The 26,640-nt window shown below is 41.8% G+C and overlaps 1 protein-coding gene and 1 non-coding gene across 2 annotated transcripts in view; both read left to right on the top strand.

Annotated features, from left to right (window-relative positions):
* The window catches only part of RYR3 (ryanodine receptor 3), a 352,315-nt gene that overhangs the window by 64,525 nt on the left and 261,150 nt on the right, over window positions 1-26,640 (top strand). The window contains exons 5-11 of the mRNA XM_059183407.1: window positions 22-100; window positions 3,813-3,925; window positions 4,812-4,911; window positions 7,662-7,755; window positions 12,267-12,341; window positions 14,916-15,072; window positions 26,138-26,311. Coding sequence (XP_059039390.1) covers window positions 22-100; window positions 3,813-3,925; window positions 4,812-4,911; window positions 7,662-7,755; window positions 12,267-12,341; window positions 14,916-15,072; window positions 26,138-26,311 — 792 coding nt within the window. The remainder of the gene's footprint in view (window positions 1-21; window positions 101-3,812; window positions 3,926-4,811; window positions 4,912-7,661; window positions 7,756-12,266; window positions 12,342-14,915; window positions 15,073-26,137; window positions 26,312-26,640) is intronic.
* LOC131837386 (U6 spliceosomal RNA) lies at window positions 24,803-24,908 on the top strand. Its single transcript, XR_009355999.1, has one exon. It is a non-coding gene; the product is annotated as a U6 spliceosomal RNA (small nuclear RNA).

Genomic DNA, 26,640 nt, shown 5'->3' with positions numbered 1-26,640 from the left:
GCATCTGCTCTTGTTCCACAGTATCTAACATGTTTGACCACATCAAGATCCCAGACAGATAAACTTGCCTTTGATGTAGGTCTACGGGAAAATGCCACAGGTAAGTCAATATTACCAGATCTCCTGCTCACTGGGGTCTTGTGCTAAGGGCTTAAGGGTACTGAATATGTTCCTCATTTTGGCTGCCAAACCATCCAGCTGGTGGGGTCAAGAAATAGGTTTGATAAAATTTAGGTGAATAAGAAGGAAACAATGTGTGATAGGGACATAGGAACTAAGAATGAAGGAAAGCATAATGCCTTCACCATAGTCCTATACCTGGGAGACACTGGCTTTTTTGTGTGTTTTGAGTTCAGTCAAAAATATTGACAGGAGGTGGATCCTGAGAGAGATGGTGACCAGGATGATGCAACTTCTCCCTGGAAACCAGAAATGAAGAACAGAGGATCAGTATAACTATACATACTCAGTTATAGTATCAAAGAAGGGTCTGGCTTGCTATGGGTTATTGCATAAACCAAGGGAGCTGCAGTTAGAAGTTGAAAGGAGGCATGCTTCATCTCAATGAAGAAAACCATGTTGCAATAGCTGCAATTATCCTAATAGCTGGCCTTGGGGTGTGGGGTGCTCTCTGTGGCTGGAAACATTCATAGGTAATCTGACCATCCATCAAGGGCAAGTGTATGGAATTTCTGCTCCATTTACAGGTTGGCCTATAAGTCAGGATTCTTGGTTGCAAATGGCAGAAACTAATTCAGGTTCACTCAAGCAGTATAAGAGTTTACTGGGTGAAGGATGGGTAGAACCTGCTCTAAAGTAGAAAACCCAGACTTTGGGAAATGGACAGGAAAAAAGAGAGGCCAGAGAAAACATCCTAGGTCACACTATAGAATGATTCTAATTTGAACACAATCTTTACTATCATGACATTTTCCCCAAATAAGGGAAAATCCTTTGTTGGGTAGTCAAAGGACAAAAGTCCAGGTTGTTCCAACACTCTGTCAGTCCTTACAGGGATGATTCAAATTGTCTGATTTTACAGAGGAGCTAGAGGAAAAAAGAAAAAAAAAACCAAAGACAAAAACAAAACACAAGAGATTAAACCCTGGGCACCTGCCATCTCTGCATTATGCACGGGGATGTCTGAGAATTCCTGAGGAGAACCCTCTGCCTCTCCTCTTCTCATTTTTAGACAAAGCCGGAGAGTGGGTTTGCCTCCACCCATTAAGTATTTTGCCTTAAAATAAGATTATATGTGCATTGGCTTTGAGGTTGATGTGCTTTCAGCTTAAGTGTTATTCTTAAAATATAATTTCCTCTAAGGTGTTGACAACCTTGGCTGACAATTTACAAAATGTGTGAAGTCTCACACTCACCATTGTGAGCTGGCCTTGAGATGTAAACCAGGGGTCTGTCTTAGAGCACATAACCAGGAAAATCCCATATGTTCATTCTTTTTACATTGGTAAAATGATTTTAAACTTTTTAAGAGTCTGGGGAAAAAAAAAAAAAAACTGTACACTGGATTTTCTGTGATCCAGTCTTTCATTTCAAACTGCCTGTAGAACTGAAACTTGCCCGTGATCAGATTCATTCATATCACCTGTTCTGTTAGAGTCTTCTTCTTGAAACATCCACCATCATCCAGAAAATTTCCTTTGTCTCTCTTCTAGATTCCATGTTTCCCAGATCTCATGTTTGTTTGTTTTTTACCCCCCTCATTGGTTTACCACATCACTTTGGTGGAACCCCATTATCTAGTAGCTTTTACAGAAAAGATCAAAGGGAGGTAAATTGTCATCTAAAAGTTCCTTAATTCCAGCTTCACAAGTAATTCATGGTATTCTACATTGGAAATATATTTTGTCCACTGCATCATGAAGGTTTTCTTCATTTTCTTCTAACTTATGGCTGGCTATTGAGACATCTACATTCAGATTCCCGATCTTTTATGTAAGGCATACTTATATTTTCTCAGAACTACAGGTCTTCTCTTTTGCCCTTCTGTCTGAAATTCCACAGTGATACATCTGGGCATGGATCCTATTTGTTCCAAGGCTCATGAGAATGGACCCTGGTGTGGGTCTCTCTCCACTGTGCTAGGGAATCTGTGGGCCTTTTCAATCTGAATTCTTGTCTTCTAGCTTTGGCAAATGTTTAATACTATCTCTTTGTTAATTCCTAACTTTGTTTTCTCTGCTCATGTTTTCTGGAAATCCTCTAGATTGGTTTTCTATTTTTCTCTTCACTCGTATTTCTAATCTGTTTCTCTTCGTTCTTTGGGGAGATTTTTTTCAACTTTATCCTATAACCCTTTTGTTTCTTTCTTTCTCTTTCAGGATTGAAGACTTTTTCTCCAAAGTGATCATTCATGGGTATTTTCATTGTTGCTTTATGAATGTAACTTTTTCTTATCTCTCTGCAATTATAAATTATATGACTTTTTAAAAGTTTTCTTTGGCTCTTCATAATCTTTGCTTTCTTCAAGTTTCTTTCCCCACTGTTTTGTTCTTGCTGTTTGTGTTAGTGCTGTGGCTTGGATATCAGGTGATCCTTGGTCTTCCTTCATTTTTAAATCAAGTCAGTAAAAGTTATCTTGGGTAGTTTGGCTCCCCTAAAGAGGAATCCTTATATGTGAGGGAGGAGGAGATTTAACATCCCAGCTAGTGTATGAGGCATAGAGGCAGAGGGAAAGGAGCTGGGGTTTTACTTACAAGGACATAACATTTTAATGATTCTCTATTTTTTGCAGTACTTTTCACTTCCTTGTTTGACAGTCGTTGGTATTACAAAACCAGAACTTTTATGGTTGGTCATTCCACAGATGTAACTCCTAATCTTTTGTAGGGTAGAGGAGAAGGAGTCATCTAGCCATGCAGGGTACAGGAAAGGATGCCAGGAGATAAAATTTCCTTAATAGCTTTTAGTCAATTCTGTTTTCAACCTCATCTTCTGCTGCTACCTTTATAGTAACTTACCTCCAATTCCAGAGACTTCCTGTGAAACATGCAGCAGGGATCGCCTTGTTTCTTGAGAACTTCTCCATTTTCTTACTTTCATAAGGACTTGGGTTTTAGCTTTCTGTTCACTGAAAGCATCTATCTGCTTTCCTTTTTTCAAATTGTCCATTTCTCTTCTCTGCTATCAACTTTCCACCCGCTGTCCTAGTCTTTGTAGATTTAGGCCTTTTGAAAATCTGATTTTTTTTTTTTTTAGTAGAATTACTTATGGTTTTTTTAAAAATATTTTATTTATTTATTTGACAGAGATCACAACTAGGCAGAGAGGCAGGCAGAGAGAGAGGAAGGGAAGCAGGCTCTCCGTCGAGCAGAGAGTCCGATGCAGGGCTTGATCCCAGGACCCTGGGATCATGACCTGAGCCAAAGGCAGAGGCTTTAACCTACTGAGCCACCCAGGCACCCCAGAATTATTTATGTTTTAATAGAATTTCTTGGAGAGTGTGGCAAAGATAAAAGTGTGTAAGTTGTCAGTAGACCAGCGAAGTCAATTAAAGATTTGTAAATGCCTTTGAAGAATGAATTTTTCTCTATGTCTTAAAAATATTGAAAGGCTTCTATAGTTTCTGACCTCCAATACTCTCTCCCAAACACTGTCTTTCTGTTGCCAGAGAGGACAAAAGTGATGGACGTAGTCAAGTGGATATGGGGCTAAATAGAGACTGAGGTCTGGAGTGTGCGTATGCGTGCGCCTGCGCACTGGAGGGATTGTTACCAGGAGAGGGAGAATGAGGGACAGAATTAGGGACACTGATTTCCATGAAGCAATGACTAACTCAAGGAGCATTTGTGTAGGAGAAGCCTGTTGGTGGACCATACATCCGGCATCCAAACAGAGATCTGAGGGAGAGAAAGTTCGAATTGGTGATGACCTCATTCTCGTCAGCGTGTCCTCTGAAAGATACCTTGTAAGTACCTCCTAGGAGGCATCTTTTCACTTTCACATTTTTCCTTTAGGACCTCATGATGGAGGCGAACTGTGCCACAGTAGGTTGGGTAGGATAAGAATCCTTTGCACAGTATAGGGGAGAGGTAGGTGGTTCAGTTCTCTCCCCTGCTCCATTATCATGGGGCCTGGAATTTAACTGTTAGTTGTCCTTTTAGATGAAGGTACTGTGCCCAGCTACTCTGCTAAAATGCTTCAGGCCCTTCCTGAGAAAACCACTTCTACATTAGCTTCCGCTACTGTGAATTTCCCACACGGTTTAGCTCTTGTTCAGCAAAGAACAAGCCAGAAAGAACAGGATACAGGGAAATAAACTGATATGGGAGAAATGGAGAATTTAAAATGTTTCGGCCAATGGCATGTCCCAGGGCTTGAGAGATGCAGGTAAGATCTTTGCATCTTGGGATGGGGTACTGGGCTTCACTGACAGCAAGCCCTCAGGTGTCCGAATATCAGAGAAGTGTCAAAAGTTTTTAAGCGTCTCAGCACCAATCCTGTGGGCAATTTATTTCGCCTAGACCAAATGCCGAAGTCATTTTTGCCATTTGTGAATTCCCTTCTAACAGGATGAAACATTTTATGACTTTCTGTTGAATCAGGGATCCAGCCGAGGGGAAGGAGTCAACAGTCGTCTGCCACCTCTGTGGCTGGAAACTTCTTCTTCCCTGAATAGTGTCCCACTTTGAAGCTGCTTCTAGAATGGGCGGAGCAGTCTGCCACGGGCGGTGTAGAAAGAGCTTGATGACAGGGAGACTCTTTTATTCAATCCTTGAGATTCTAGGTTGAGCTCCTTCTGTCAGGACTGGCCTGGTGATTTAACGAATGTCTCATTTCTGTTTCTGCTGCAGCATCTCTCAGTGTCAAACGGGAACGTACAAGTGGACGCCTCTTTTATGCAGACACTCTGGAATGTACATCCTACATGCTCAGGAAGTAGCGTTGAAGAAGGTGGGCTTTTTCGTATGCATTCAGCCCTCAGCCATCCAGTCTGTCTTGAGCTGTATATATTCTCATTTGCTACTGCTTCCCGGCTCCCGCTTCATGTCTTGCTATGCAGCCAGCATGATTCTAGTTCCCCTGAATCTCATTCCCTGACATGGGTATGGATTATTTTCTGTCTTGCTTTCTGATGACAGGGGCGTTCCTGACAATACCTTTTAATCCTTCAGAGCCCATTTTTAGGGTACTGTAGGCATGCAGGATTTGGATATGCATTCTCCCTCCCCCACTGACTTTTCCTTTATATTTACGATTACAAGTTAGAAATGTATAAGCCTCGGCAACTTCGGTCTTAGAAGAGATTATTTTCCAAGAAGGTGATGCTGGTACTCTTTCTCCCCAAAGCATCTCTCCATACAGGTGGAAGAAAGACTTTATGATATAAGTGTGTCTGGCCATTTGTTTTTACTTGTATTTATGGAGAGCCATTGAACAGTAATCAGTTTTCTCAGTAGTTTATTTTTCCCGTGGAAGTAAAAGCATCAAAGTTGGTTCAACATACCCTAATTCTTGGAGCCAGGCAAAGTCAATGCACCTTTCAAGTTAGAAAATAAAGATGTGGGACTTACCGTACTCATGGGTAATGTTGCAGCTGAAAAGAGTAATCGAATGCCAGTGACGGCTATAGGTTATCATCTTACATTATAGCACTTTACAGCAAGGTCAGCATGTTTAAAAAGTTACTCCTACCACAGTTTTAACCAGATTTTTGATCTTGAGCCCAGTAGTTTCAAACTGGAAATGCCCTTCTGTGATAAGATGTTTGAAAATAGAGGGAAAAATGAGGACATCAAGGTGTTGCCTTAGTTTCAGAAGACATCAGAACAAAGCTGAATTGTCACAAAATGACAGACTTTTTAACTCTGTCAGCAACGTGTGGAAGGCTTTAAAAAGGCAGGTGGTGTTTCGCCCTCTTCTGTTACACCAGAACTAACCCACCACCTTGAGTCTGTTATCATTCCCTTTCTGTCAGGAATCAAGAAGCTCTGGGTTTTAGTCTTCCCCGGGGAGGTTTGGACTGGATCTTCCCCCATGTTAAATTTTTCATTTTCACAGTAGGAATAAAATGATCCCCCAGTCCCAACAGACGACTTGTGGAGATTAATTAAGAAGTGTTTGCAAATCACGTCAAAAAGGTCCTTATCGATGTATTGAGTGTCCTTGTAATTCAGCCTGGATAGCTCATCTCTTGAGGTCTGCCCAGGCAGAAAATGCCCTCTCAGCATCCCCTCATGAGAACCCACTTCAGCCCTGAGAGCATAAGTGAGCCTCACAATGACCCTTTTTCCCTGAATATTGCCCAGCTAGAGTTCAGTTAGGAAGGGCTGTGATACACCAGCACTTGGCAGTTTTCTCTCCATGATTAGAATATTGATTGGAAGAGCCTGAGGACTGCAAACGATGGATCCAAGTGGGGCATGACCTCGCCATCATGAGATGACAGAGCTTAATCAAGAGCAGGATTGGGGAAGGTTTTAATTTTTCTAAATAAATTGGCTGTTAAGAATTCCCCTACAGTATATCATGAATGATTTTAATGCAAAGAAAGGTATACAACTGGAACTGTCAGTACAGTAAAGTAGAGGAAAATTGGGAAATGATTTCTGACTATTTGAGAGAAGCTTAAGAAGAATTTGCCTCACCTGGTTACAAAAAATAAAAAATAAAAACTGGGACTATCACACTGTCCCTGTACAAGATGTAATGATAAACAGCCTTTTCTCCTCTGGCATGATTTCATTTCATCATTCTTACTGTTAATTCAATACCCAAGATAGTTTGGTAGCCCCTAAAGTGATTTAATTATGTGACTTTTTTTTTAAAAAAGTCCTGATGCAGACATGAGTGTATTAAGTCCGTATGTCTCCTAGGAATAGACTAGTCTAGAGAATTTTTTTTTTATTCAAAGCGATACAAATCCCATTTCTTTGTACAAGGTAAACCTCAGCCTGGAATCCCTCTCCCAGTATGTTCTTTGAATTAAGGCTCAGAATTTATTTGAAGACTAATGGGTCATCATGTCCTTGAAGCTCATTGTTTCCCATACATCTCGCAACTCCTTGGCTATTGAGATTGCTTATGGTGAAAGTTAAGTGCTTATTGATAGTAGCTCATAGGCTTTGGGATCCTGGAATGATATTTTGCCTCCCCTTGGTGCTGGAGGCTGAGCATCCAGGTTTGATCTGTGTCTGTTAAATGCATTCAAAAGTAGCTTCTCCTAAAACAGCTCTTAGTAACACTTTACTGACCTCCTTCCCAGCACCCTTGTTCTTCACCACGACTGCGGTTTGGTTGGGGTTTTGCCACAAAATATACACATAGAGAATGTAAGCGCTTATCCAGGAATTTCATGCTGGATATATTTTCATCCGAGGCAACTGGAAAATCCTTATCTTCCTCACAGTAGCAATGTCATTTTCCTTTTAATGATAGAGCTGACACTATTTTCACCCGACATTTTGACGATGAACTTGCTCATCTCTGAAATCCTATCTAACTTTCAATGTTAGAATTGTTTTGACTATCTTGTCTGTTCTTCCTCAGTCCAGAATTCACGGGATCTGACATTTTTCTAAATGCTTCTTTCTTGGTGTTTTCCATAACTGACTCAGACTTGCACAAATTTACCCTTTTTAAACTCCGTGTTGTCATCATTAAATTTCCCATAAGTTCATAGTAGAATATAATTCTCTCACTAGGATACCTACTTGGTGGGCACGTAGTACGTCTCTTCCATGGTCATGATGAGTGTTTGACGATACCATCTACAGACCAGAATGATGCCCAGCACAGGTAAGCCCATAATGTCGTCATCCTCCCCACTGTCTCCAGTCTCAGGTGCCTCGGCTAAAGAATTTGCATTCGGGCATGACCACAGATGAATTCTGTGAACATTGGTCAGTGGACAGCCATGGGATCTAGTTTGTGAGATAGGAATGGCAGTGCACTGGAACTTGCTCACAGGGGTACCTGGAGGCACATGCTGTTCTTAGGCAAGTTGTTCCATAATGCTTCCCAGTACCTTCCTTTTCTTTGATTTCTGCTCTGCATAAGGAGTTTCTGGTAGCATTTATTGTAGCTGGAAGCACCCATTCGGTGACAGAAATCAAGTGAGTCACTCTGGAGAGTTTGTGTACCTAAGATATTCACCCTCAAAGGCAGAAGGGCAGATCTCTCCCCACCTCCCGTGTGTGAAGTCATTTAGGTGGCCTTGGGTGATTTCATTTTGCTTATTACCAACTAGGATTGGAAAAATAGGAGCTGGATGTTGCCAAGGGCAAGATTCTGAAGATACTTCCAAGGGAAGTGCTTTCTGTGGTCCTCTGCTTGGCTACTCAATGGGTGCTTTTCAAAAATTCAAAACCAAGAGATGGAAGATACTAATCCAGATCTTAAACTCACACTGAAGGGTCCCTCAGTAGTCTGTCTCACATCAAAAGAATGGAGTATAAAGAGCTTGGCCCCTGTAACTATAGAAATCTGATAAATATTTTTTAAAAATGAAACTGGATCTGCATTAAGCTGAACTTGTAACAGCAATGGGCATGATCTCCCAGAGGTAATATATTCTTTGTTTTTCTGTAATGCCTATGGGAACCTTGCTAGCTACATTTCTTTTACTTCATTAGATACATGGGATCACGTCCTCACAGCTAAAAGAGCATCTAGGTCAGGCTCCTGCCAAAGGTCATATACAGGCTACTTTCAGATGGCAGCCTAGAAACCACGTGGCTAACTCTCCAGCCATGGCTTGTTCCTTAACTGATGAACTAAAAGGACCTTAAGGAGCCGAGCAGTGCACTTGAATATGTTAATGTGTGTCTTAGAAACCATGCATTGGCAGTCTGTATTCCTGTTGTTCTGAGTTTCTTCCTACTTGTTCTGTCCTCTGAATCTCTCTCCATGGAAACCAGATGTGACCTAGTACACATAAAGCACCAACCCATGGCAAGTGCCTAATTATTTCACTCCCTGACTCCGTGACACTGGTCCAGTAAACTGACAGTTTTCTCTGAGGAAGGGCATTAGGCTGATCTTAGAATTAAGGATTCCATACCCTAAATAATGTCATGTGATCCTAGTCAATTGTGATTTTTCCTTTCCTTTTTCTTTGAAACAGTAAAATTATGCAAGAGCTCATGTACTGTCTCTTTAATATCATATTATGCATTAAAGGGAAGAGTTGCAGGTAGATAAAGACCTGAAGTTTTATGAATTTTGCAGTTAGCTACATCTAAGATGGAACACATTGAACACACTAGTTCTTTCTTCCCATTCCAATTCTTCTTTGAAGGGCACGAATTTGGAAAAAATGAAATGATAATCCCGTGTATAACCTTTGACCTGCCCTTCCCCATCCTACACACACACATACCTGTCATTAAATTTAGAACCAAAATAGAAACATCCTGGGCAGAAACTTTGCCTGGAGAAACTTGTCATTTGGTTGCAGTCCTGTCAAGTACTTGAACAAGAGCCTGAATAAAAGGAAAGACTGTGCAAGTATTTGAAAGGAGGTGCTTGGGAGAGTGAAACGGATGGACAGGAATTCCCTCAAATGGGCACCCTGAAGCAGGTATTGCATGCCATCATTGAAATATGGCAAAAGTGACCTTCCCTTGGTGGAGGGTTCCACAGGATCTAATTTGTCTCTGGGGGGAAATAAATTCACATATGAAAAGCCTTATTCCTTTCATTTATAAGGAAGCATGAAGGCGTTTAGACTTTGTAAGGCAGCATGAAGGGGTGAGTAAGCAGCTGTTCATTATACTGGACCCTGCATTTCTGTATCAGCTGGTCTCTCAATCCCAGGAGGGTGCTATGGCATTGGCCGTCTAGGTGAGGCGAGTGATAAGCCCCCTCATTGTCTTGTGTCTTCAGATAGATCCTCCGAACTGGCCAGGATGGCCAGGAATACTGAAATTTGGGAGAACTCAAAAGAATAGGAAATCAGGAATGCACTAAAAGAGGCCAGCAGCCCTTCAGGCATGCAAGTGATACCACAGGGAGGGAGCTGACTTTCCAGAGGAAATCATTTCTATTCCTTCTAAAGCCTGAAAGCAAGCCAGGTGGAAAAGGCCAACTCTCCCAGGGTGTAAACCTGAAAGAAACAATCTAGCAGCCTGAGCTCTGGTCCTTGGCTCTGCCTCTGGCTTGTCAAGCCCCCTGGGGTAAGACTCTTAACCTCTTGCAGCCGAGGGTGAGCTGTCAGCCTAGCTTTCAAAGCACCTCAGCTCACCACCCACTCTACTCCTCTCCTTGGGTAATTGTTTTAGAGAACGAGAACAGGTTGTTTCAACCTCTGTAACCTTACAAGATTAAATGGAGCTAGCTGCCCGCATTTCCCGCGTGGGAGGGACAAACCTTCGAGAATTCCTCAGATGTCAGAGGGAGAGAGTTCTCTACTCCTGTGGCCTAGGGTGAGCTGTTCCACCCTCTTTACCTGAGAGGCCTTTCCTGTTCTCACTGAGTGGGGAGAAGCAGGGGTGAAAACCTCAGCAAGTCTGCGTGACCTGTGAGTTATCATTACTGTTCTAGACCCAGCATAGGGACACTGCGCAGTTAGAGCTCCTGAGCTACACAGGATTTCTTTCTCAATATTTACTGCGTGTTTGCTGATCACATGTAGTTTGAAAAAGATTTAGAATGTGTTTTATCATCCCACCACCAGGAGCTAGCCACTATGAAGGCAGTGTTTCATTGTGTTTCTGTGTCATGTGTTTTTCTATGCATGATAGAAACATCTGTATTTAAACAAAGTTTGGATAAATTCATACCACACAGTGTTTTGTACATCTGTGAACATCTTTGTGCACATCAAAAAAACGCATTAACTTCTCACAACCATTCTGGGACTTATGTAACTGAATTAGGCTCATTTTACAGATGACAGAACCAAGTACACAGCTGTGAAGGGACCTGACAAGATCACACAGCTCACAGACTCACACTCGAGTCTGCCTGACTGCCAAGCTGGTATTTTCAACCAACTCCTAATTATGGAACTTCTTCAGATAAAAAATAAGAACTTCACATTTTCTCCTCACCTCTATTGATTACCTGTTGTCTCAAAATCTAGATCAAGATTCTTCTGGGGCTTGAGTGATTCAGTTGTGATATATAAAAATCTTCTGTGGTGGGAATTTAAGTTAGTGAAATTGGTCAAATTAAATGCAGTTAAGTGATCAGTCTTGATCTAAGGTCACAAAATTCTCCAAAAGGATCTGGATTCCATATACTAGGTAATCTGGGACCACTCTTCATGAGATACACTCTTTAACAAGATTTATTTGCTTACATAGGTAGGTCTGTCCCTATTGTGTGGAATGAGAAACAGAGTTTACTAATCATCAGGTAAACATCAGGACAACCCAAATCAAGAGCCATTTTACAGAATATCTGACCACAACTCCTCAAAATTGTCAAAGCCATGGAAAACAAAGGAAGTCTAAGAACAGACCAGAGGAGACAAGGGAGACAGGAGAGTTGAATGCATTGTGGTATTCCGGGATTGGATCCTGGAACAGGAAGAAAAATGCTAATGGAAAGTTGCTGAAATCCAAACAAAGCCTTGAGTTTAGCTAGTCATGACCTAACAATGTTGATTTCTTCATTTTGACAAGTGTGGCATGTACATCGTACATATAATGCAAGATCCCATGAGGGGACACCAAGTGAAAGTATGCGATTCTTTGTACTGTCTTTGCAACTTCTTTGTAAACCTAAAATTATTCGAAGATAAATATTTTATTTAAAAGTATATTAAAAAATTAAAAGATTTTCCTTATGCAAGAACAGTACAGTGATAAAGAAAGTTATGAACACTACAACAGCTGAACATACAGCTTTGCTTCAGACTTCCTAGAATAATGGAAATGAATTCATACTTTTTTGCCTACATGTTTTAAAAGGACACATACGTTTTTGAAAAGTACAGATATATTTTTGAGAGATGTAATACTACAAGACGCTTAACCTAAAAGAATCTAGCTTTTAGTATCTGCTCTGATAGTATTTGATGAGGCTGTTTTGATTCCCGATGTGGAAATGGGGACAATCCTTTTTGTTCTACACCTGATGGTCCACGAGTGTCCTTGATCCGTATGTGGTGAGCACTTCCCTCCCCTCTAGCACCTTTTTTCCCTCTTAAGAGATTGAGCCTGGAAATTCCTGCTTCTCTTTGACTCATGCTCTCAGTTTTGCTGACTTCGGGAGGATTTGAACAGCCCCTGCAGGGAGCTGTTCCCTCCCCAGTGCTGATCAGTGTCCTGCTCAGTGGAGCTCATCTCCAACTCTGCTCGCAGGAGGATATTCTATGAAGCTGGGGGAGCTGGGACACGAGCCCGATCTCTGTGGAGAGTGGAACCCCTTCGGATAAGGTAATGGAGGGTCAGGGTGCTGGTCTTCTCAAGATTACTTTATTTTCCTATACTGCCCATTCTCTTAAAAATTTCATTTATTCCACATCACCTGGCAAACTCAAAAGTTTCTTGGCCCAGAATGAAGTTTTGAAATTTTCCTGGCTTTGATTTTAAACAATAGCAACACACACACACACACACACACACACACACACACACACACATTCACACACGCACACACAAACATACACAGAGAGAGAGAGAATATGAGAGAATTAAAATTTCCAAGACTTCTGTTTTGATTCTGAAGCCAGAGGACTTTGTGGCCCTGCACTTAGCCCCTGGCTCCTGCCTCCCTTCCTCTGGTGGCAGCCAGGCTATAAAAGGCAAGCTTGGATATGTCTACTGAAAGCCATCAAAGTACTTCTCCCATTTGTTTTCTTAAACAGATTCTCTGCAACCCAGCTAGTGTTTCTTTTCTCAGTAATTGTGTTGGCTCCAGTGGAATGTTAGCTTTAAATGAAACTAGCGGTTGTGGCAGAGATTAAACCACCATGATAGAGGTAGCCGTGTGGGAAACCGTATCTACCGGACTTGTCAGAAACCATACTGTACCTCGTTGAAAGGAACGGGAGGCTGAGACTTGAGCTGTGTGCTTGAGTAAAAACATGTGGTCTCCAAATGTCATGTTACGAAGGGGGATCCAGAAACTCTGAGCCATTACTTTGCTGAGAGGGATTGCAAGTCAGGCTAGAGCTAACCTAAATGCTTAGGATAACAGAGGAGGGACAGTTGTTTACTTTTCCTTCTCTGCTCTTCCTGCCAGCTCTCTCAGCCTCCCGCTGAACGTATGTTCACAGTTCATGTCTCTCTCATGAGGGTGTATGCCCCCAAGGTGGGCTCCATTATAGATCAGAGAAAAATACTAGAACTTACATACATACACCTGTAGGTACATATACGTTTTTTACTGAGAAACTCTTTGGAGGTTACTGGTTTAAAGAATACTGCTTTTAAGGAGTACCCACTTGGTAGCTGCTTGGAGCATTTATAGTCTCTTTCTAGCCCTGTTAAAATGCTTGCTCCTATTCTCAGGATATTAAACCTTGCTTAGTGGACTTTTTAAAAAAGTCAAAATACGTATGTATGTATAGTTCCAGTTATGGTTGTTCATTTCCCCAGAGGCCTAACCATGAGATTATATTCTAACTTAAAGATTTTATTCTAACTCAAAAGAGAATGAGTTTCAGTTATTCAGTGGATAATTTCTCCTCTAGATAACATCTGTTGAGTGCCAACAGTTTGATGTAGCACCACTGAAAGGTTGCCACTCAATGGGAAGTCTCCCTTATCTAAATCACCTTATCTTGCTTCACTTTTTTTCCACAGAATGGATCACCCTCTCATACATACACACACACATGCACACATGTGCGCACACGCTCACTTCTTTATTATCTGCCTCTTCCTGGCGAGTGTAAGTTGCATGAATATTTTTACCATTGCTCTTGAAGATAGCATTCTTTGTGGTAGCAAAATGTTTGAGTTGAGATAGTATGTTAGGGATGGCTTTGCTTTTCCAGAAATAAGTTTCCCTTACAAGGCATTCTTTTTGTGTGTTTATTTGTTTCATATCAGGAAACTAAAGTGGAGTGAAGGGAAAATTGGATGCTTGGGACTTGCCGTTACATTAAATCTTTGACTTGTCCCAGGATCATCCTCCTTGTTGGAGTTCCTTTTTTTCCCCTTTTTATTTGTATTGAAGTATAATTAACACACAGTGTTATATTAGTTTCAGGTGTACAATATGATTCAAGACTTCTATACCTTTACTCAGTGTTCATTTAGATAAATGTAACATAATCCCCTTCATTTTACCCTTCCTCCCATCCAACTCACTCTACCAGCCACCAGTTTGTTCTCTATATTTGAGTCTATTTTTCATCTTTTTTTGTTGTTGTTCAGTTGTTTTCTTAAATTTCACACATGGGGAAAATCATAAGGTATTTGTCTTTCTCTGAGTGACTTATTTCACTTAACATTATATTCTCTGGATCCATCCATGACAAGAGCTCGTTCTTTTCTGATAGCTAAATACTAGTCTGTTGTGTACATGTATGTGCCTGTGGGCACACACACGCACCATAGCTTTTTAATCCATTCATCTGTGGTTGGAGACTCGGGTTGCTTGCATATCTTGGCTCTTATACATAATGCTGCAGTAAACACAGGGGTGCATTTATCTCTTTGAATTAGTGTTGTCATATTCTTTGGGTAAATACCCAGAAGTGGAATTACTGGATCAAGTGGTAATTCTTTTTAATCTTCTGAAGAACCTCCACACTGTTTTCCACAGTGGCTACACCAGTTTGCATTTCCACCCACAGCGCACAAAGGTGCCTCCTTGTTGGTGTTGAGAGGCCCCAAGAGAAGTTGTCAGGACACCTGAAATCCTAGAGCCAGCCAGGAGACTATGCCTTTGGCCCTTAAGAGGATAAACCACAGAGGGGTTAGAATTCTGCTAGCATGTGGAAGAAAGCCCAGGAAAGACATTGAAATAGACTGAGTTTCCCCGCTGTTTTCTCTGCACAGTTGGAGTGGCAGTAACATCCGATGGGGCCAGGCTTTCCGGCTCCGGCATATCACCACAGGCCACTACCTGGCCCTGACGGAGGACCAAGGCCTTCTACTGCAGGACCGGACGAAGTCAGACACCAAGTCCACCGCCTTCTCTTTCAGGGCTTCCAAGGTAAGGTGTGAGGAAGTGAAATTTGACCTCATTTCAGAAGTGAAATCTCTGAACCCTCCAGGCAGAACTGTGATGCGTGGACTGGAACAAGATGGGATTGGGAACTAGATTTATGATAAACACTTTATTCTTCTATCTTTTCAATCGCATTTATAGGGAAATGTGGACCTTGGAGGAGAGCTTAAATCTTAAGAGAGACTTCAAAGAAGAGTGGAAGGCCCCAGAAAGTACAAGGATCACAGAAATGGGTTGTGTAGAGATTAATGAAAGATGATGCTGTTGCTTAATATATTCTGCATAGCTTTTAATACCTTAAAGCCTATGCTTCAGTCCTATAAAACAATGATAACATAGAGGCATGAGTTTCAGTGCTACATGGGTTTAAATCAAGCAAGCAATTTCTTTCAGAAAGATGCAGAGAAAACATCATTCTGAACATGTCATCCTCTAGTGATTTGTATTATACAAAGTCACTAATACCTTCCTCTCCACTCCCTACTGGTCTCTTCCTTCCATTTCCCTTAGCTCTCACCCATCCATCTCCAGCCATCATTCAGAGCAGACCGTGGGCTAGATAGGTTAATCATAAACAAGTAGCTTTACCTTTTGATGTGTATAGAGACAGCGGTTTCTTAAAGTCTCCTACCTTTAACATCCAGTCAGGCTTTAACTCTGCATCCCTCTGAGCCAGATAGAGTTGAATGGTCCGCATTGCATGCTGAGCTGACTTCTGACAGGGTCGGATGCTCTGTCACTTTATGATTGTTCTGGAAAGATCACCCAAGCGTAGGAAAGTCTGTGCGCAGATGCAGGCCTAGTTATCGGGGAGTCTCTGCCTCCTAACAGGACAGTTCGACATCTCCTTTGGGGGCTTCATCTCTAGTTTCATTCTTCTTTGCTCTTTTCCAGAAATAGATCTTTCTTTGTGTTCTCAACATGATTTCAGGCAAGGGTTATTGATGATTCCATTCGTGTGGGCCTCGGTGTGGAGCTGACGGCTGAATTTTCTGTGGGGCGGACAGTCTTCCAGTATTGCCCTTTTTTGAAGCAGGGGGCTCAGACTCCTTTCTTTTCCTTCTTTTTATGGTCCCAGAGTTTTTCCTGGCAGAGAATCTCTGGCATATAAGTCCTCCCCCCCTGGATGACTACATATCAGAGTTGAGCTATTTCCACACCTATATTTCAGACATTAAAATATATGAACTTCCTACCCTAAGTTCTTTTCAAACATCACCTCTCATCTGCTTTTCTTTAAAAGGTATACTGACTCCTTGACTTCATTCTGGTTTTTTGAGCCCATCTCCTTTATGTTCCCTTCACTTTTGTTTTTTAAGATTCCCAGAAAAAAGAAAGATTTTTAAATACAAGCATGTATCTGTGGAGTAAAACATTTTGGCCTCCATGAAGTGGTTTACTGCAGTGTTATGTGGGAAAAAAATCAGTGAAACAAAGTAACAAAAAAGTCTGAAGAACAGAGACAAGCAAGATCACATTCTTCCCTAAAAGAGAACCTGGACATAGGGTGCTGGGGGTGACAGCAAGTGTGGAAGGGTAAAAAGAGATGAGAAAGAAAAGAAAAGAAAAGAAAAGAAAAGAAAAGAAAAGAAAAGAAATTATTCCTTATGGCTAATGACCAAGTAAATGCCTTTCTAAGAATGCCAGCTTGGCTTTTTCTTTCTTTGAGTGCTCCCTACAGCCCACTCTGGATCTGCTGCCCTGGGATGGATCTGTGACCTTGCAGTCTTTCCTAGTTCACAAAGGGGCTTCTCTGACTACAGCAGGCACTCAGGTGGCCTACCAGGCAGCTGGCAGGATCCTGTTTTCCAAAGGAAATCTTGCATTCCATTCTTTTCTTGGCTCAGCCTCTTGGAGGATGGCTTAGTGCTTATGGTCTCTGGGGAAAGCCAGAAAAACTCAGAGCACCATGGAGAGTACTTCCACTTGGCACCGCTTCTGGCCTGTGAGCACACTTACCCTCCAAAGGCCCATTGCTTATCTCCCCAAGTTCCTTCCTCACCGTGCATATGGAGGCAAGCAGCCAATCGCTGAAAGTCATCGAGGTACCATGGGACAGCCAACATAGCAGAGCTGGATGTAAAAGTCACCCATGAGGCACATTGTCCTCTGCACTTGGCAATGATGTTACATTTCACTAGAATCACTACGTCAGAGGTTTGACATAACTCCCAGGGCCGCAGTATTCAGCCCAGCTGTGTTCATTTCAGTGTGGAAGGAACTGATATTAAAATGACCTAGGCTCTATGGCAGGCCAAGAGATGGCTGTGTTTCCCGCAGGAAACTGGGGCTTCCCTAGGACATTGTGTGGGCAGAGCATCTGGCATCTTAGAACGTGAAGCTACACTGAAAGCAAGAATATATGGAGAACGCATTGCTCTGCCACACACAGCTCAAAGAGCTCTTGGGAGAATCACGATAGAAATTCCTTGAGAGCTCTGGGACTCCAGATTCCTCCCTAGTAAATGTATGTTTACCTTGCTAGGGGCAGGCTCTCCTCCATAAATGCACACTCCAGTGTGCCTGCCCTCACCAGGGAGTAGTGAGGTTCCCCAGCAGAAGGAGATTCTTGGCTCTGCTTTTCCACAGCAGGAGGGTGTCGAGTCATCTGGCCAGCTCTCGTCTGTTACAGGTGTTATGGGATGGAGCAGATGGCAGAGAGCAGTCAGCAGTACCATTTCAGAATCCAGGTGGCAGTGCAGGGGTTGGGGGAACTCTGTGGGGAGGCTGAGAGGTGGAGATAGTGTGTCTTTTGTGCCTTTGTGATTGGTGCTGGTGGGGGGATGGTATTCATCTTATTCTCTCTATATGATGGAGGGACACTCTTAGGGCTCATATATTCAGGACAGCACTGGGTTAGCTGGGATGTGGGTCATCTGGCACTAATGGGCTTCCCACTCCGTGTTCCTATCTGGCTGCATCAGTCTGTGACAGGCTGCCCTTACGAGGAAGCAGCAGGTACCCTGTGTGAATCTTGTACACATGGATTGGACAGGGATGTGACTAAGCCTTCATGAAAGGGGGTCAGAACTCACCCCTGTGGCAGTTGTGGGCCTGGGCTGACTCATATGAAATCAAACCAAGGTCTTTGAGCAAGTACAGAAGCATGTGGAATAATGAGCAGGGAGTGATCTGGGCCAGTTTTTATTCCTTTCCTTCAGCAGGGTCATCCAAAACAAACTGGAGGTCTGGGATGCCTTGTTGCCTCTGAACTACAGCATCACACCTTATCCTTTTAATCTGAAAGTGGTATTCGTTAGAGCGTTGTGGCTTCCCAGTCACCTAGATCTGGCCTTGACTCCCATCTGCTCTCTGTGAGACCTTGAGCACAGCTCTTAATCTGGTCGCCCCTCATTTGAAATCTGTCATAAAAGTTTAAATCCGACCTCAGCCTGCCCTTCCACCCTCTGTGTCACTTGCTCACGGTTGCCTTGAGCTCCGGTTTACTAAATATTTATCAGCCCTTGAGCATATTCTTTTTTCTCATTGCTAAACCTGTGCCTAGAATGCCTTTTACCCCTCCTACACACCTCCACTCACAAACTCATCCTTCCCGACTAGTGTCTGATGCCCTTTACAGGAGGAGGGCTCTTGCATGGGCCTCCGGCAGGGTCCTGTCCATGCTTCTGTAACAGCCATCGCTCACTGGACCTGGAGACTCTAGATGACAAGGACCACACATGCCCCCCTTTTGGTACCCCGGCACCTCGTATAATGTGTGGAGGGTGGTAAGTGTGGGAGTTGCTTAAGGGATGTAGGAATGTGATCATACATTAAAATAGCCTCAAATCCACTTAATTTTAACCCCCATCATCTTCATAGAAGTATCCTATCATCCTGTGTAATCATTTCGGATCCTAATACTTAGCTGCCTATCAGCATTCAAGGAGACAGATTTATTATTTTGAACATCAAAGTTAGATTTCTATGAACTTGATTTCAAATCATTTTCTCATTGTCTTGACATTGCAAGGCCATTCCCCGAGGATTGTTAGATAATGTGATTTAGTATTGTTATGCCAGAGTAAATATTATCTGTTTAGATGTCTTGTCTCCCTATCAGCTCCCAGTGTTGAATTCCTTTCAGGAAAGAGTGAATTAGTGATGTTAAATCAAGGCTTATCTCATGTAGCCATTTATTTTATAGCTGTTTCTCATGACTATACCATAAGTCTTGAATGGTCCAGATAGAATCTCAAGGTTTGCTTATTTTATTGCAGTAGGATGTAGAGCTATCATTGTTCGCAATGAGAGAAAATTTTTCCTCAGTGTGTAAAAACATTACGTTCAGCTGAGTCAACAATTATCATATCTAGTATGTGCTAAGCACTTGGTCAAACCCTACTTCCCTGCCTTTTAAAAGCTGTGCACTGCTCTCTCTGCTGTGCATGGAAAGCATCTCCTTAGACTGGCCTCACGTGCCCTTTAACCTTAGCAGCTCCTGGCAGCCAGAATCAAGATGGCAGCTGGGCTCATGGTCCATCCCTTAGGAAAACATGGGCTCTGTTTGTGCCAGCCCCTTGGCCTGCTCCACTTCCTCACAGAGTTCTCAGTTGTAGAAAGATACAGAGGAAAGAGGGGGAAAGAAGAGGACAAAATATCTACCATGAGATTCAAGCATTTAGAGACAATAGTTTTATTTCATTTCAAATAAACTTTATATAATATTCTTCATTGTTTCATCTTCCAAATTTTTACTTAAATTCTAGTTAGTTAACATACAGTGTAATATTGGGCTCAGGAGTAGACTTTAGTAATTCGTCACTTACAAATAACACCCAGTGCTCATCACAAGTGTCTCCTTACATCCATCAGCCATCTAGCCCATTCCCCACACACCTCCTTCCATCAGCCCTTAGTTCTTTCTCTACTGTTAAGAGCCTTTAAGGTTTGCCTGCCCCCCTCTTTTTTTTTCCTGCCCTTCCCACACATTCATCTGTTTTGGTTCCTAAATGCCACATGTGAGTGAAATCATACAGTATTTGTCTTTCTCTGACTGACTTATTTCACTCAGCATGATGCCCTCTGGCTCCATCCATATTGCTGCAAATGGCAAGATTTCATTCTTTTTGGTGGCTGAATAATATCTCATAATATGTCCATTTGTTGATGGACACTTGGGCTCTTTCTATAGTTTGGCGACTGTAGACATTTCTGCTACAAACATTGGGGTGCATGTGCCCCTTCAAATCTGTATTTTTGTATCCTTTGGGTAAATACCTACTAGTGCAATTGCCAAGTCATAGGGTAACTCTATTTTTTTTTTTTTTTAGATTTTATTTATTTATTTGACAGACAGAGATCAGAAGTAGGCAGAAAGAGAGAGAGGAAGAAGCAGGCTCTCTGCGGAGCGGACAGCCCGATGCGGGGCTCGATCCCAGGACCCTGGGATCATGACCTGAGCCGAAGGCAGAGGCTTTAACCCACTGAGCCACCCAGGCGCCCCTCTATTTTTAACTTTCTGAGGAACCTCCATACTATTCTCCATGGTGGTTGTACCAGCTTGCATACCCCCAACCGTGCAAGAGGATTCCTCTTTCTCTGCATCTTCACCAACACCTGTTGTTTCCTGTGTTGTTAATTTTAGCCATTCTGACAGTCTACACAGTATTTTTTCAAATTTAAATCAACGATTCTCAAGTCTTTATTGTTCAAAGTGGATCAAATAGAGAAGGCAAGGAAAACCAAGAGCTTTGAAGTAGAGGAAACCTGAGTGAGAATCCTGGCTCCCCATTTGCTGGTCAGCCTTAATGTCTCTCTCTCTCTCTCTCTTTTTTTTTTTTTTTTGTTCCAAAAAATGGGGGTGAAGAAGTATGTCTGGAATGGTGGTTGTGAGGATTCAGTGAGACAGGAAGATGACCTGGGAGTGTGTCCCCTTATCCATGAAATGGCAGTAGCGCTGTCGACCTCACGCTGATGATGTAGGAAATAAAGGAGAAAGATTGGAAAGAAGAGGCCACTGGAGAAGTACACCTTCCTTCATGTAGATGAGTCTGGTCTCCCACACACAGTAAACAGCAGAGGGTTTTCCTTGGCCTCCCATTCAGCCAGGATCCTAGCAATGTCTTGCAGTGCATGACTTCTTTAAGGCCATTCTAAGACCTCCTATTCTAGATTAGAAATTTGGGAAAGGATTATATTTGTGGGGAAGTGAACCTACAGGCTGTTTCTCAAGGTTTCTCCAGAGACAGGAAGGTTTCTCTAGGAAGGGACGGGCTAACCAGGCCTTTCTTGATGGCCTACCCCAGTATCCATGAATGGTTCTCATCTTCCCATGAACATTTACCCCTGAAACATTTTTGGGTGCTTACAGTCTGTTGGAAAGGTACCTTGCTGTCCTCTGTGGACACAGGCAGTTTCAATGTGTCAAGTAACAAATTTCACTCTAATTAATAAACATGAATTAGGAGCTTCTCCATTCGGTACTGGTGTCATAGCTTAAAAATCACCTGTCTCTGGCCTTGTTTCTTTTCAATCTGTAATTCACACTGCTGCTGGAACAATTATTCTAAGACACAGCCCTGTGTTGACCCTCTACTTAAAATTCTCTATAGCTTTCCATTGCCAACACTAGCTTTTCCCAAGAGGTATACCAAACAATAATTTTATGAATTTTTTTAAAGCTGTTTGGCTGCACTTGCTGCATTATGCAGAGTTCAGCAGGCTTTATTTTCTTCTGTTATTTTGTTTTTTATTATAGGACTCCTAACAATCCATATTCTTTAAGCCCTAATGTTCCCTTTGACTCCTGGAAGAAGATAAAGAACTGAACTCGTCCAAAGTCCTCTTTTCCCAGACAAAGTCTGTTAACATTGTGAGTTGGAGAAACTTGTACAAAGTTTAGAGTCCTTGTTGTTCAAGTCCCTTCCTGGGCATCAACCACACTCCTTGCCACAAAACACCTGTCTTACCAAAACCAAGTCACCTTCCTTCTTTCCTTTCTCACTTCTCACTCCTAGCCAAGCTCATATCAGGTGTCTGTCTTGTAAAAATCATCCCCAACTTTCAAGCACAATAAGGTCTTCTCTCTCCCAAACTCCAGTTGCCCCTGGAAGATAGATCATGTCACCTTGCTGTCATTTTTGGTTTGTATGTATGACCCTAACGTTTCTATGAGCCCAGAGCCATTGTTTTGTAAAATAACTGCATACATTTTCAAACTTTTGGCCTTTTCTTCTTTGTAATAGCCTTAAAACAACTGAAACACTAATATAATCAATCCTCAACTGTGCTAATGAAAAACATTCAGAAAACTATGTTCAAATGACAAATGGGATTTGGAATTCTACTTGATTTTGGATTCTGTTCCATTGCTTAGCTACAGGACTTTGAGCAAATTACTCAAATTCTGCAAACCTCAGTTTTGTTATCTATAGAGTAAGAGAACTGAAGACAGAAGGACCATTAAGAGGTTGAGAGAAAATATTCTTAAAGTATCATGCATAATATATAGCACTTTGTAGGTCTCTGGTAAATTCACTGATGGTATTGTCATTGTAGAGTATTAAGCAAAATACTTTGCTCTGAGTAGGCACTAGACAAACCCTAGTTGCAGTTCCCTTCCTTGTCCTCCTAGAAATCTTAAATCACTCTGGAGAGCAGAAACTTAATCATCTAAACCAGATATTTATTTGATGCTTGTGATATGGTCATGACCATTTCATAAATTCTCTGTGGAGACAGGAGATGATGATTACACTTCAACACCAAGAATCCTATTCCCCCTTAGAATCCACTAATCATCTAACATAGGGAAGGTTGATGGAGATTAAAAAAAAAAAAAAATTGATACCCACAGAACAAAAAAAAAAAAAAAACAAAAGCAGGTTATTTACAACCTATTTTAAGCAAAGACAAGCAAATCCAAGTTTTGTCCTTGGAGAGTTTTCAATCTGGTAGGGGACAGGAACCATGCCAGCAAGGGATTCCTATCCCAGAAGATGGTAAAGAGCTTGAGAGAGAAGGAAAGTGCCACAGGATCAGGGGAAATGCAAAGGTGGATCTGGGAAAGGCTTGCTGGATGACATGTAAAGATGCAAAGATGAAATAGGGGATTTCCGTGCAGAAAGTGTAGTGTGGGTAAAGGCCCAGAGGAAGGGAACCTTGATATATCAAAGAAATATAGTCCAATTTGGTTAAAGCATATTGTATATATGAACTTCAGAAATGAAAATTGTATCTTCTAGGAATTGGGGAGTTAATGGAAGGGAGTAATTGGATTAGCCCTACCATTTAGAAACAGTCCATTTCTAGCAATAGAGAAAGTGCTTATGGGGTTATATTTGAGTGAACACAGAGGGGACCATTAGTGCTCAGAAGTCAAGGTCACCAACCTGCCATCAGCCAAATCTGGCTTCTTTATCATGGACCACTCTCGTTTGCTTAGTGTATCCATGGTGGTATTTAGGTTCGGGTTGAGTAGGCTTTAGTATTGGTTTGTCTCCATATCTTAGTTTCTTTTGCTGTTGCTCCTATTCTTTGAAATTGGAAGTGGCTACTGCAGTAACCATCAGAGAGTTTTGGGAGTGCATACTGTTTTGTAAGAGCAAGGACACTGAGAGATACCCCATTCTATAAACAGTCATGATCCATTGATTTCAGGCTCAAGAAAAATACATCCTAGCATTTCTCTTCTTCTGGCCAAGTCATATTTAAATAAACAAAATTGGGAAAATAAATGGAGTGTAGTCATTGATAGTTTGTGAGCATGCACTATTTTAACTGAGCACTTGGCAATCAGTGTAATTATTCATATTTAACAGTTGCAGTATGTATCTTTTGCTGCATTGTCTGTGGTTTAAAGAACAGGCTGGAGAGAAGAACTTTGGCACATTTTAATTCCTATTACTGGCCTAAGTATCTTCAGGATGGGTATTTTGGAATGAAAATCAAGTATCCATCGTCCTGTGAAATCAATGCAGTCTTGACCACCCACCTACAAAGAAGTTCTAGTAGATCAAATTCTGTTTTCCACTGGCTTTTGTAATAAAACCAAAGATATGTTTCTTTTAATATTTTAATATTTCTTTAGAAATATTCATTTTGAGAAATGTCATATTTAAAAATCCAGCCTATGTTTCAACATACATTTAAAATAAGAATTTTCTTCTGAAGTATTAACATTGCCCAAGAGGATCCTATAAATGTACACAAAACAATTAATTTTGCTGTTTTGAAGGTTTGAAGGAAATCAGAAATGAAATGAAAAAAAAAGTATTTTAAAGAAAAAAAATAGCTTAGCCAAATATATATGTTTATTAAGTAATTGAAAGGCACCTGATTCTCTGTATCAGGAATCCAAAATTAATTGAAGTCTGGCCCATGCCCTTGATTATCTTTTTTAGTCTGGCACAGGGAAAGAGTCCTATAAACAAGCCCATTTACACTATGATATGCTAAGTGCTCAATGAAGGAATGAGAGCGTGCTGGGGGAAGTCCAGTGGGAGAGACTACTCGGCCCTCACAGGGAAGGCAGCATTTGAATAGGGTATTGAAGGGTGAGTAGGAGTTCAGAGGAGGGGAAAGAACAGTCTCTGGAGCTGGACTTCCTGGTTGAAGTCTTAGCTCTTTGATGACTTCTTGAAGGGACCTCGGGTAAATTGCCCATCCCTCTGTCTTCATTTTCTTCTCTGAAAAACTGGGGTCATATTTGCTGTTGCACCCAAAGCTGTTGTGAAGAGTCAACCCATGTAAGAAACTTAGAACACTGCCTCGTGTGCTCGCTTTGGCAGCACATATACTAAAATTGGAACAATACAAGATGATTAGCATGGCCCCTGCGTAAGGATGACACGCAAATTTGTGAAGCGTCCCATATTTTTGTAGGAAAAGAAAAAATGAAAGAAGATGGGATTGGGAGGGAAATAAACCGTAAAAGACTCAATCTCAAAAAACAGACTGAGGGTTGCTAGGGGGATGGGGGATGGGAGGGGGTGGTGGGGATATGGACATTGGGGAGGGTATGGGCTATGATGAGTGCTGTGAAATGTGTAAACCTGGCGATTCATAGACGTGTACCCCTGGGGATAAAAATATATTATATGTTTATTAAAAAAATAATTAATTAAAAAAAAAAAGAACACTGCCTCGCACACAGTAAGAGTTCAGGAGGTGTGCTGCTGCTGTTGCATCATCGGGAGGGAGAGTCACGTGGTCACAAGCAGAGGGAACAGCATCCTGCATTTTTTTATGCTGAAAGAAATTGAAAATGATGTCCAGCTAATGGCTTTTACAAGTGAGAAATTTAATGCGAGATGTAGAGAAGGAATGGAAGTAGAGTCAAACCTTTCAGAGGCCCTGATTGATGAGAAAAGGACAGAGTTACCGTGCACCCCAGGTCAGCCTTCCAGCTCACTCCATCCCAGGTACATCAGAGTGTCCCCAGACACCCCAGATGCACAGCCACTCCTTTTTCCATCCTGGAGAAAAGCTGTAGTGAAACAGTAGCAACTGAAGAATGAGAGCCATTGAGTGCAACACACAGGCGAGGAGGCCGTGAGAGACAGAGACTCCAATGATTGCGTTTCGCTTCCCACACTATGGCCCCTACCTGATCCACAGGTCTGCTCTCTCTGCTGATTCCTATGAAAGACATTTATGTATTGTTAACAGATACACTTAACGCCTCCAGTCAGGCAGTTTCTATCAGATAACCGTTAAAATTACAGAAGATACAACTTGCTGAAAATAAGTTAATTGGCCACTAAAGTGTTGATGATTATTAAGGGGGCTGAGTCAGGATGAGAAAACTAGAAAAGGTGACAGAGAACTATATACAATCAGAACCAAAAAGAGACCCTACCAACTGCCTCCTTCTCCCATAGATGTAAGTAATTACTAAAGTGGCTGAAACTTGGAATCCATTGATTTTTACAGTTAATGGCAGATAAGGGAAGCAAGTCTTTCTGAAATCCTGGCTTGGACAGGCACATCATGAAGATTTGGGTAATGGGTTCCGGGGCTTACAAATTCTGCACAGGTGATTTGTTCTCTATATTGCATTTCTATTTAATCAGATGTGCCCATGTTTGTTTCATTTTCTGTGAAATAGGAAATCAAGGAGAAATTGGATTCCAGTCACAAGCGAGATATAGAAGGCATGGGCGTTCCAGAAATCAAGTATGGAGATTCTGTCTGCTTTGTGCAGCATATAGCCAGCGGTCTGTGGGTGACCTACAAAGCACAAGATGCCAAGACCTCCCGCCTTGGACCTCTGAAAAGAAAGGTGGGGTCAGAGAGGCTGTCTGGAATTGTTTTACCCCGAAGTAGGAGCAGCTAAGCAAGAAAAGTGATTATGAGAATAAGACAAATATGATGTATGTTCACTTCTTACTATTTTTGCTATTCTGAAGAGTTTTCTTGTGACAGGTTTTACTCTTTCATTTGGTTATTTTGACCCCATTTTCAGTGCAAAAGAAAAGAAAAGAAAAAGTTAAATACATGGCAAATCTGAGGAGGGGATAGAATTTGTTCAGTGCACTCGAAAACCTGAAATAATAACTCTTAGTGGTATGCTGTTTGGGGATTATTCACACCATTGCTCTCTTCCTTTAA

Source organism: Mustela lutreola, chromosome 7, assembly GCF_030435805.1.
Source record: "Mustela lutreola isolate mMusLut2 chromosome 7, mMusLut2.pri, whole genome shotgun sequence".
Taxonomy (NCBI): Eukaryota; Metazoa; Chordata; class Mammalia; order Carnivora; family Mustelidae; genus Mustela; species Mustela lutreola.
Note: the sequence above shows the minus strand (reverse complement) of the source record. Positions and strands in the feature narration are given on the sequence as shown.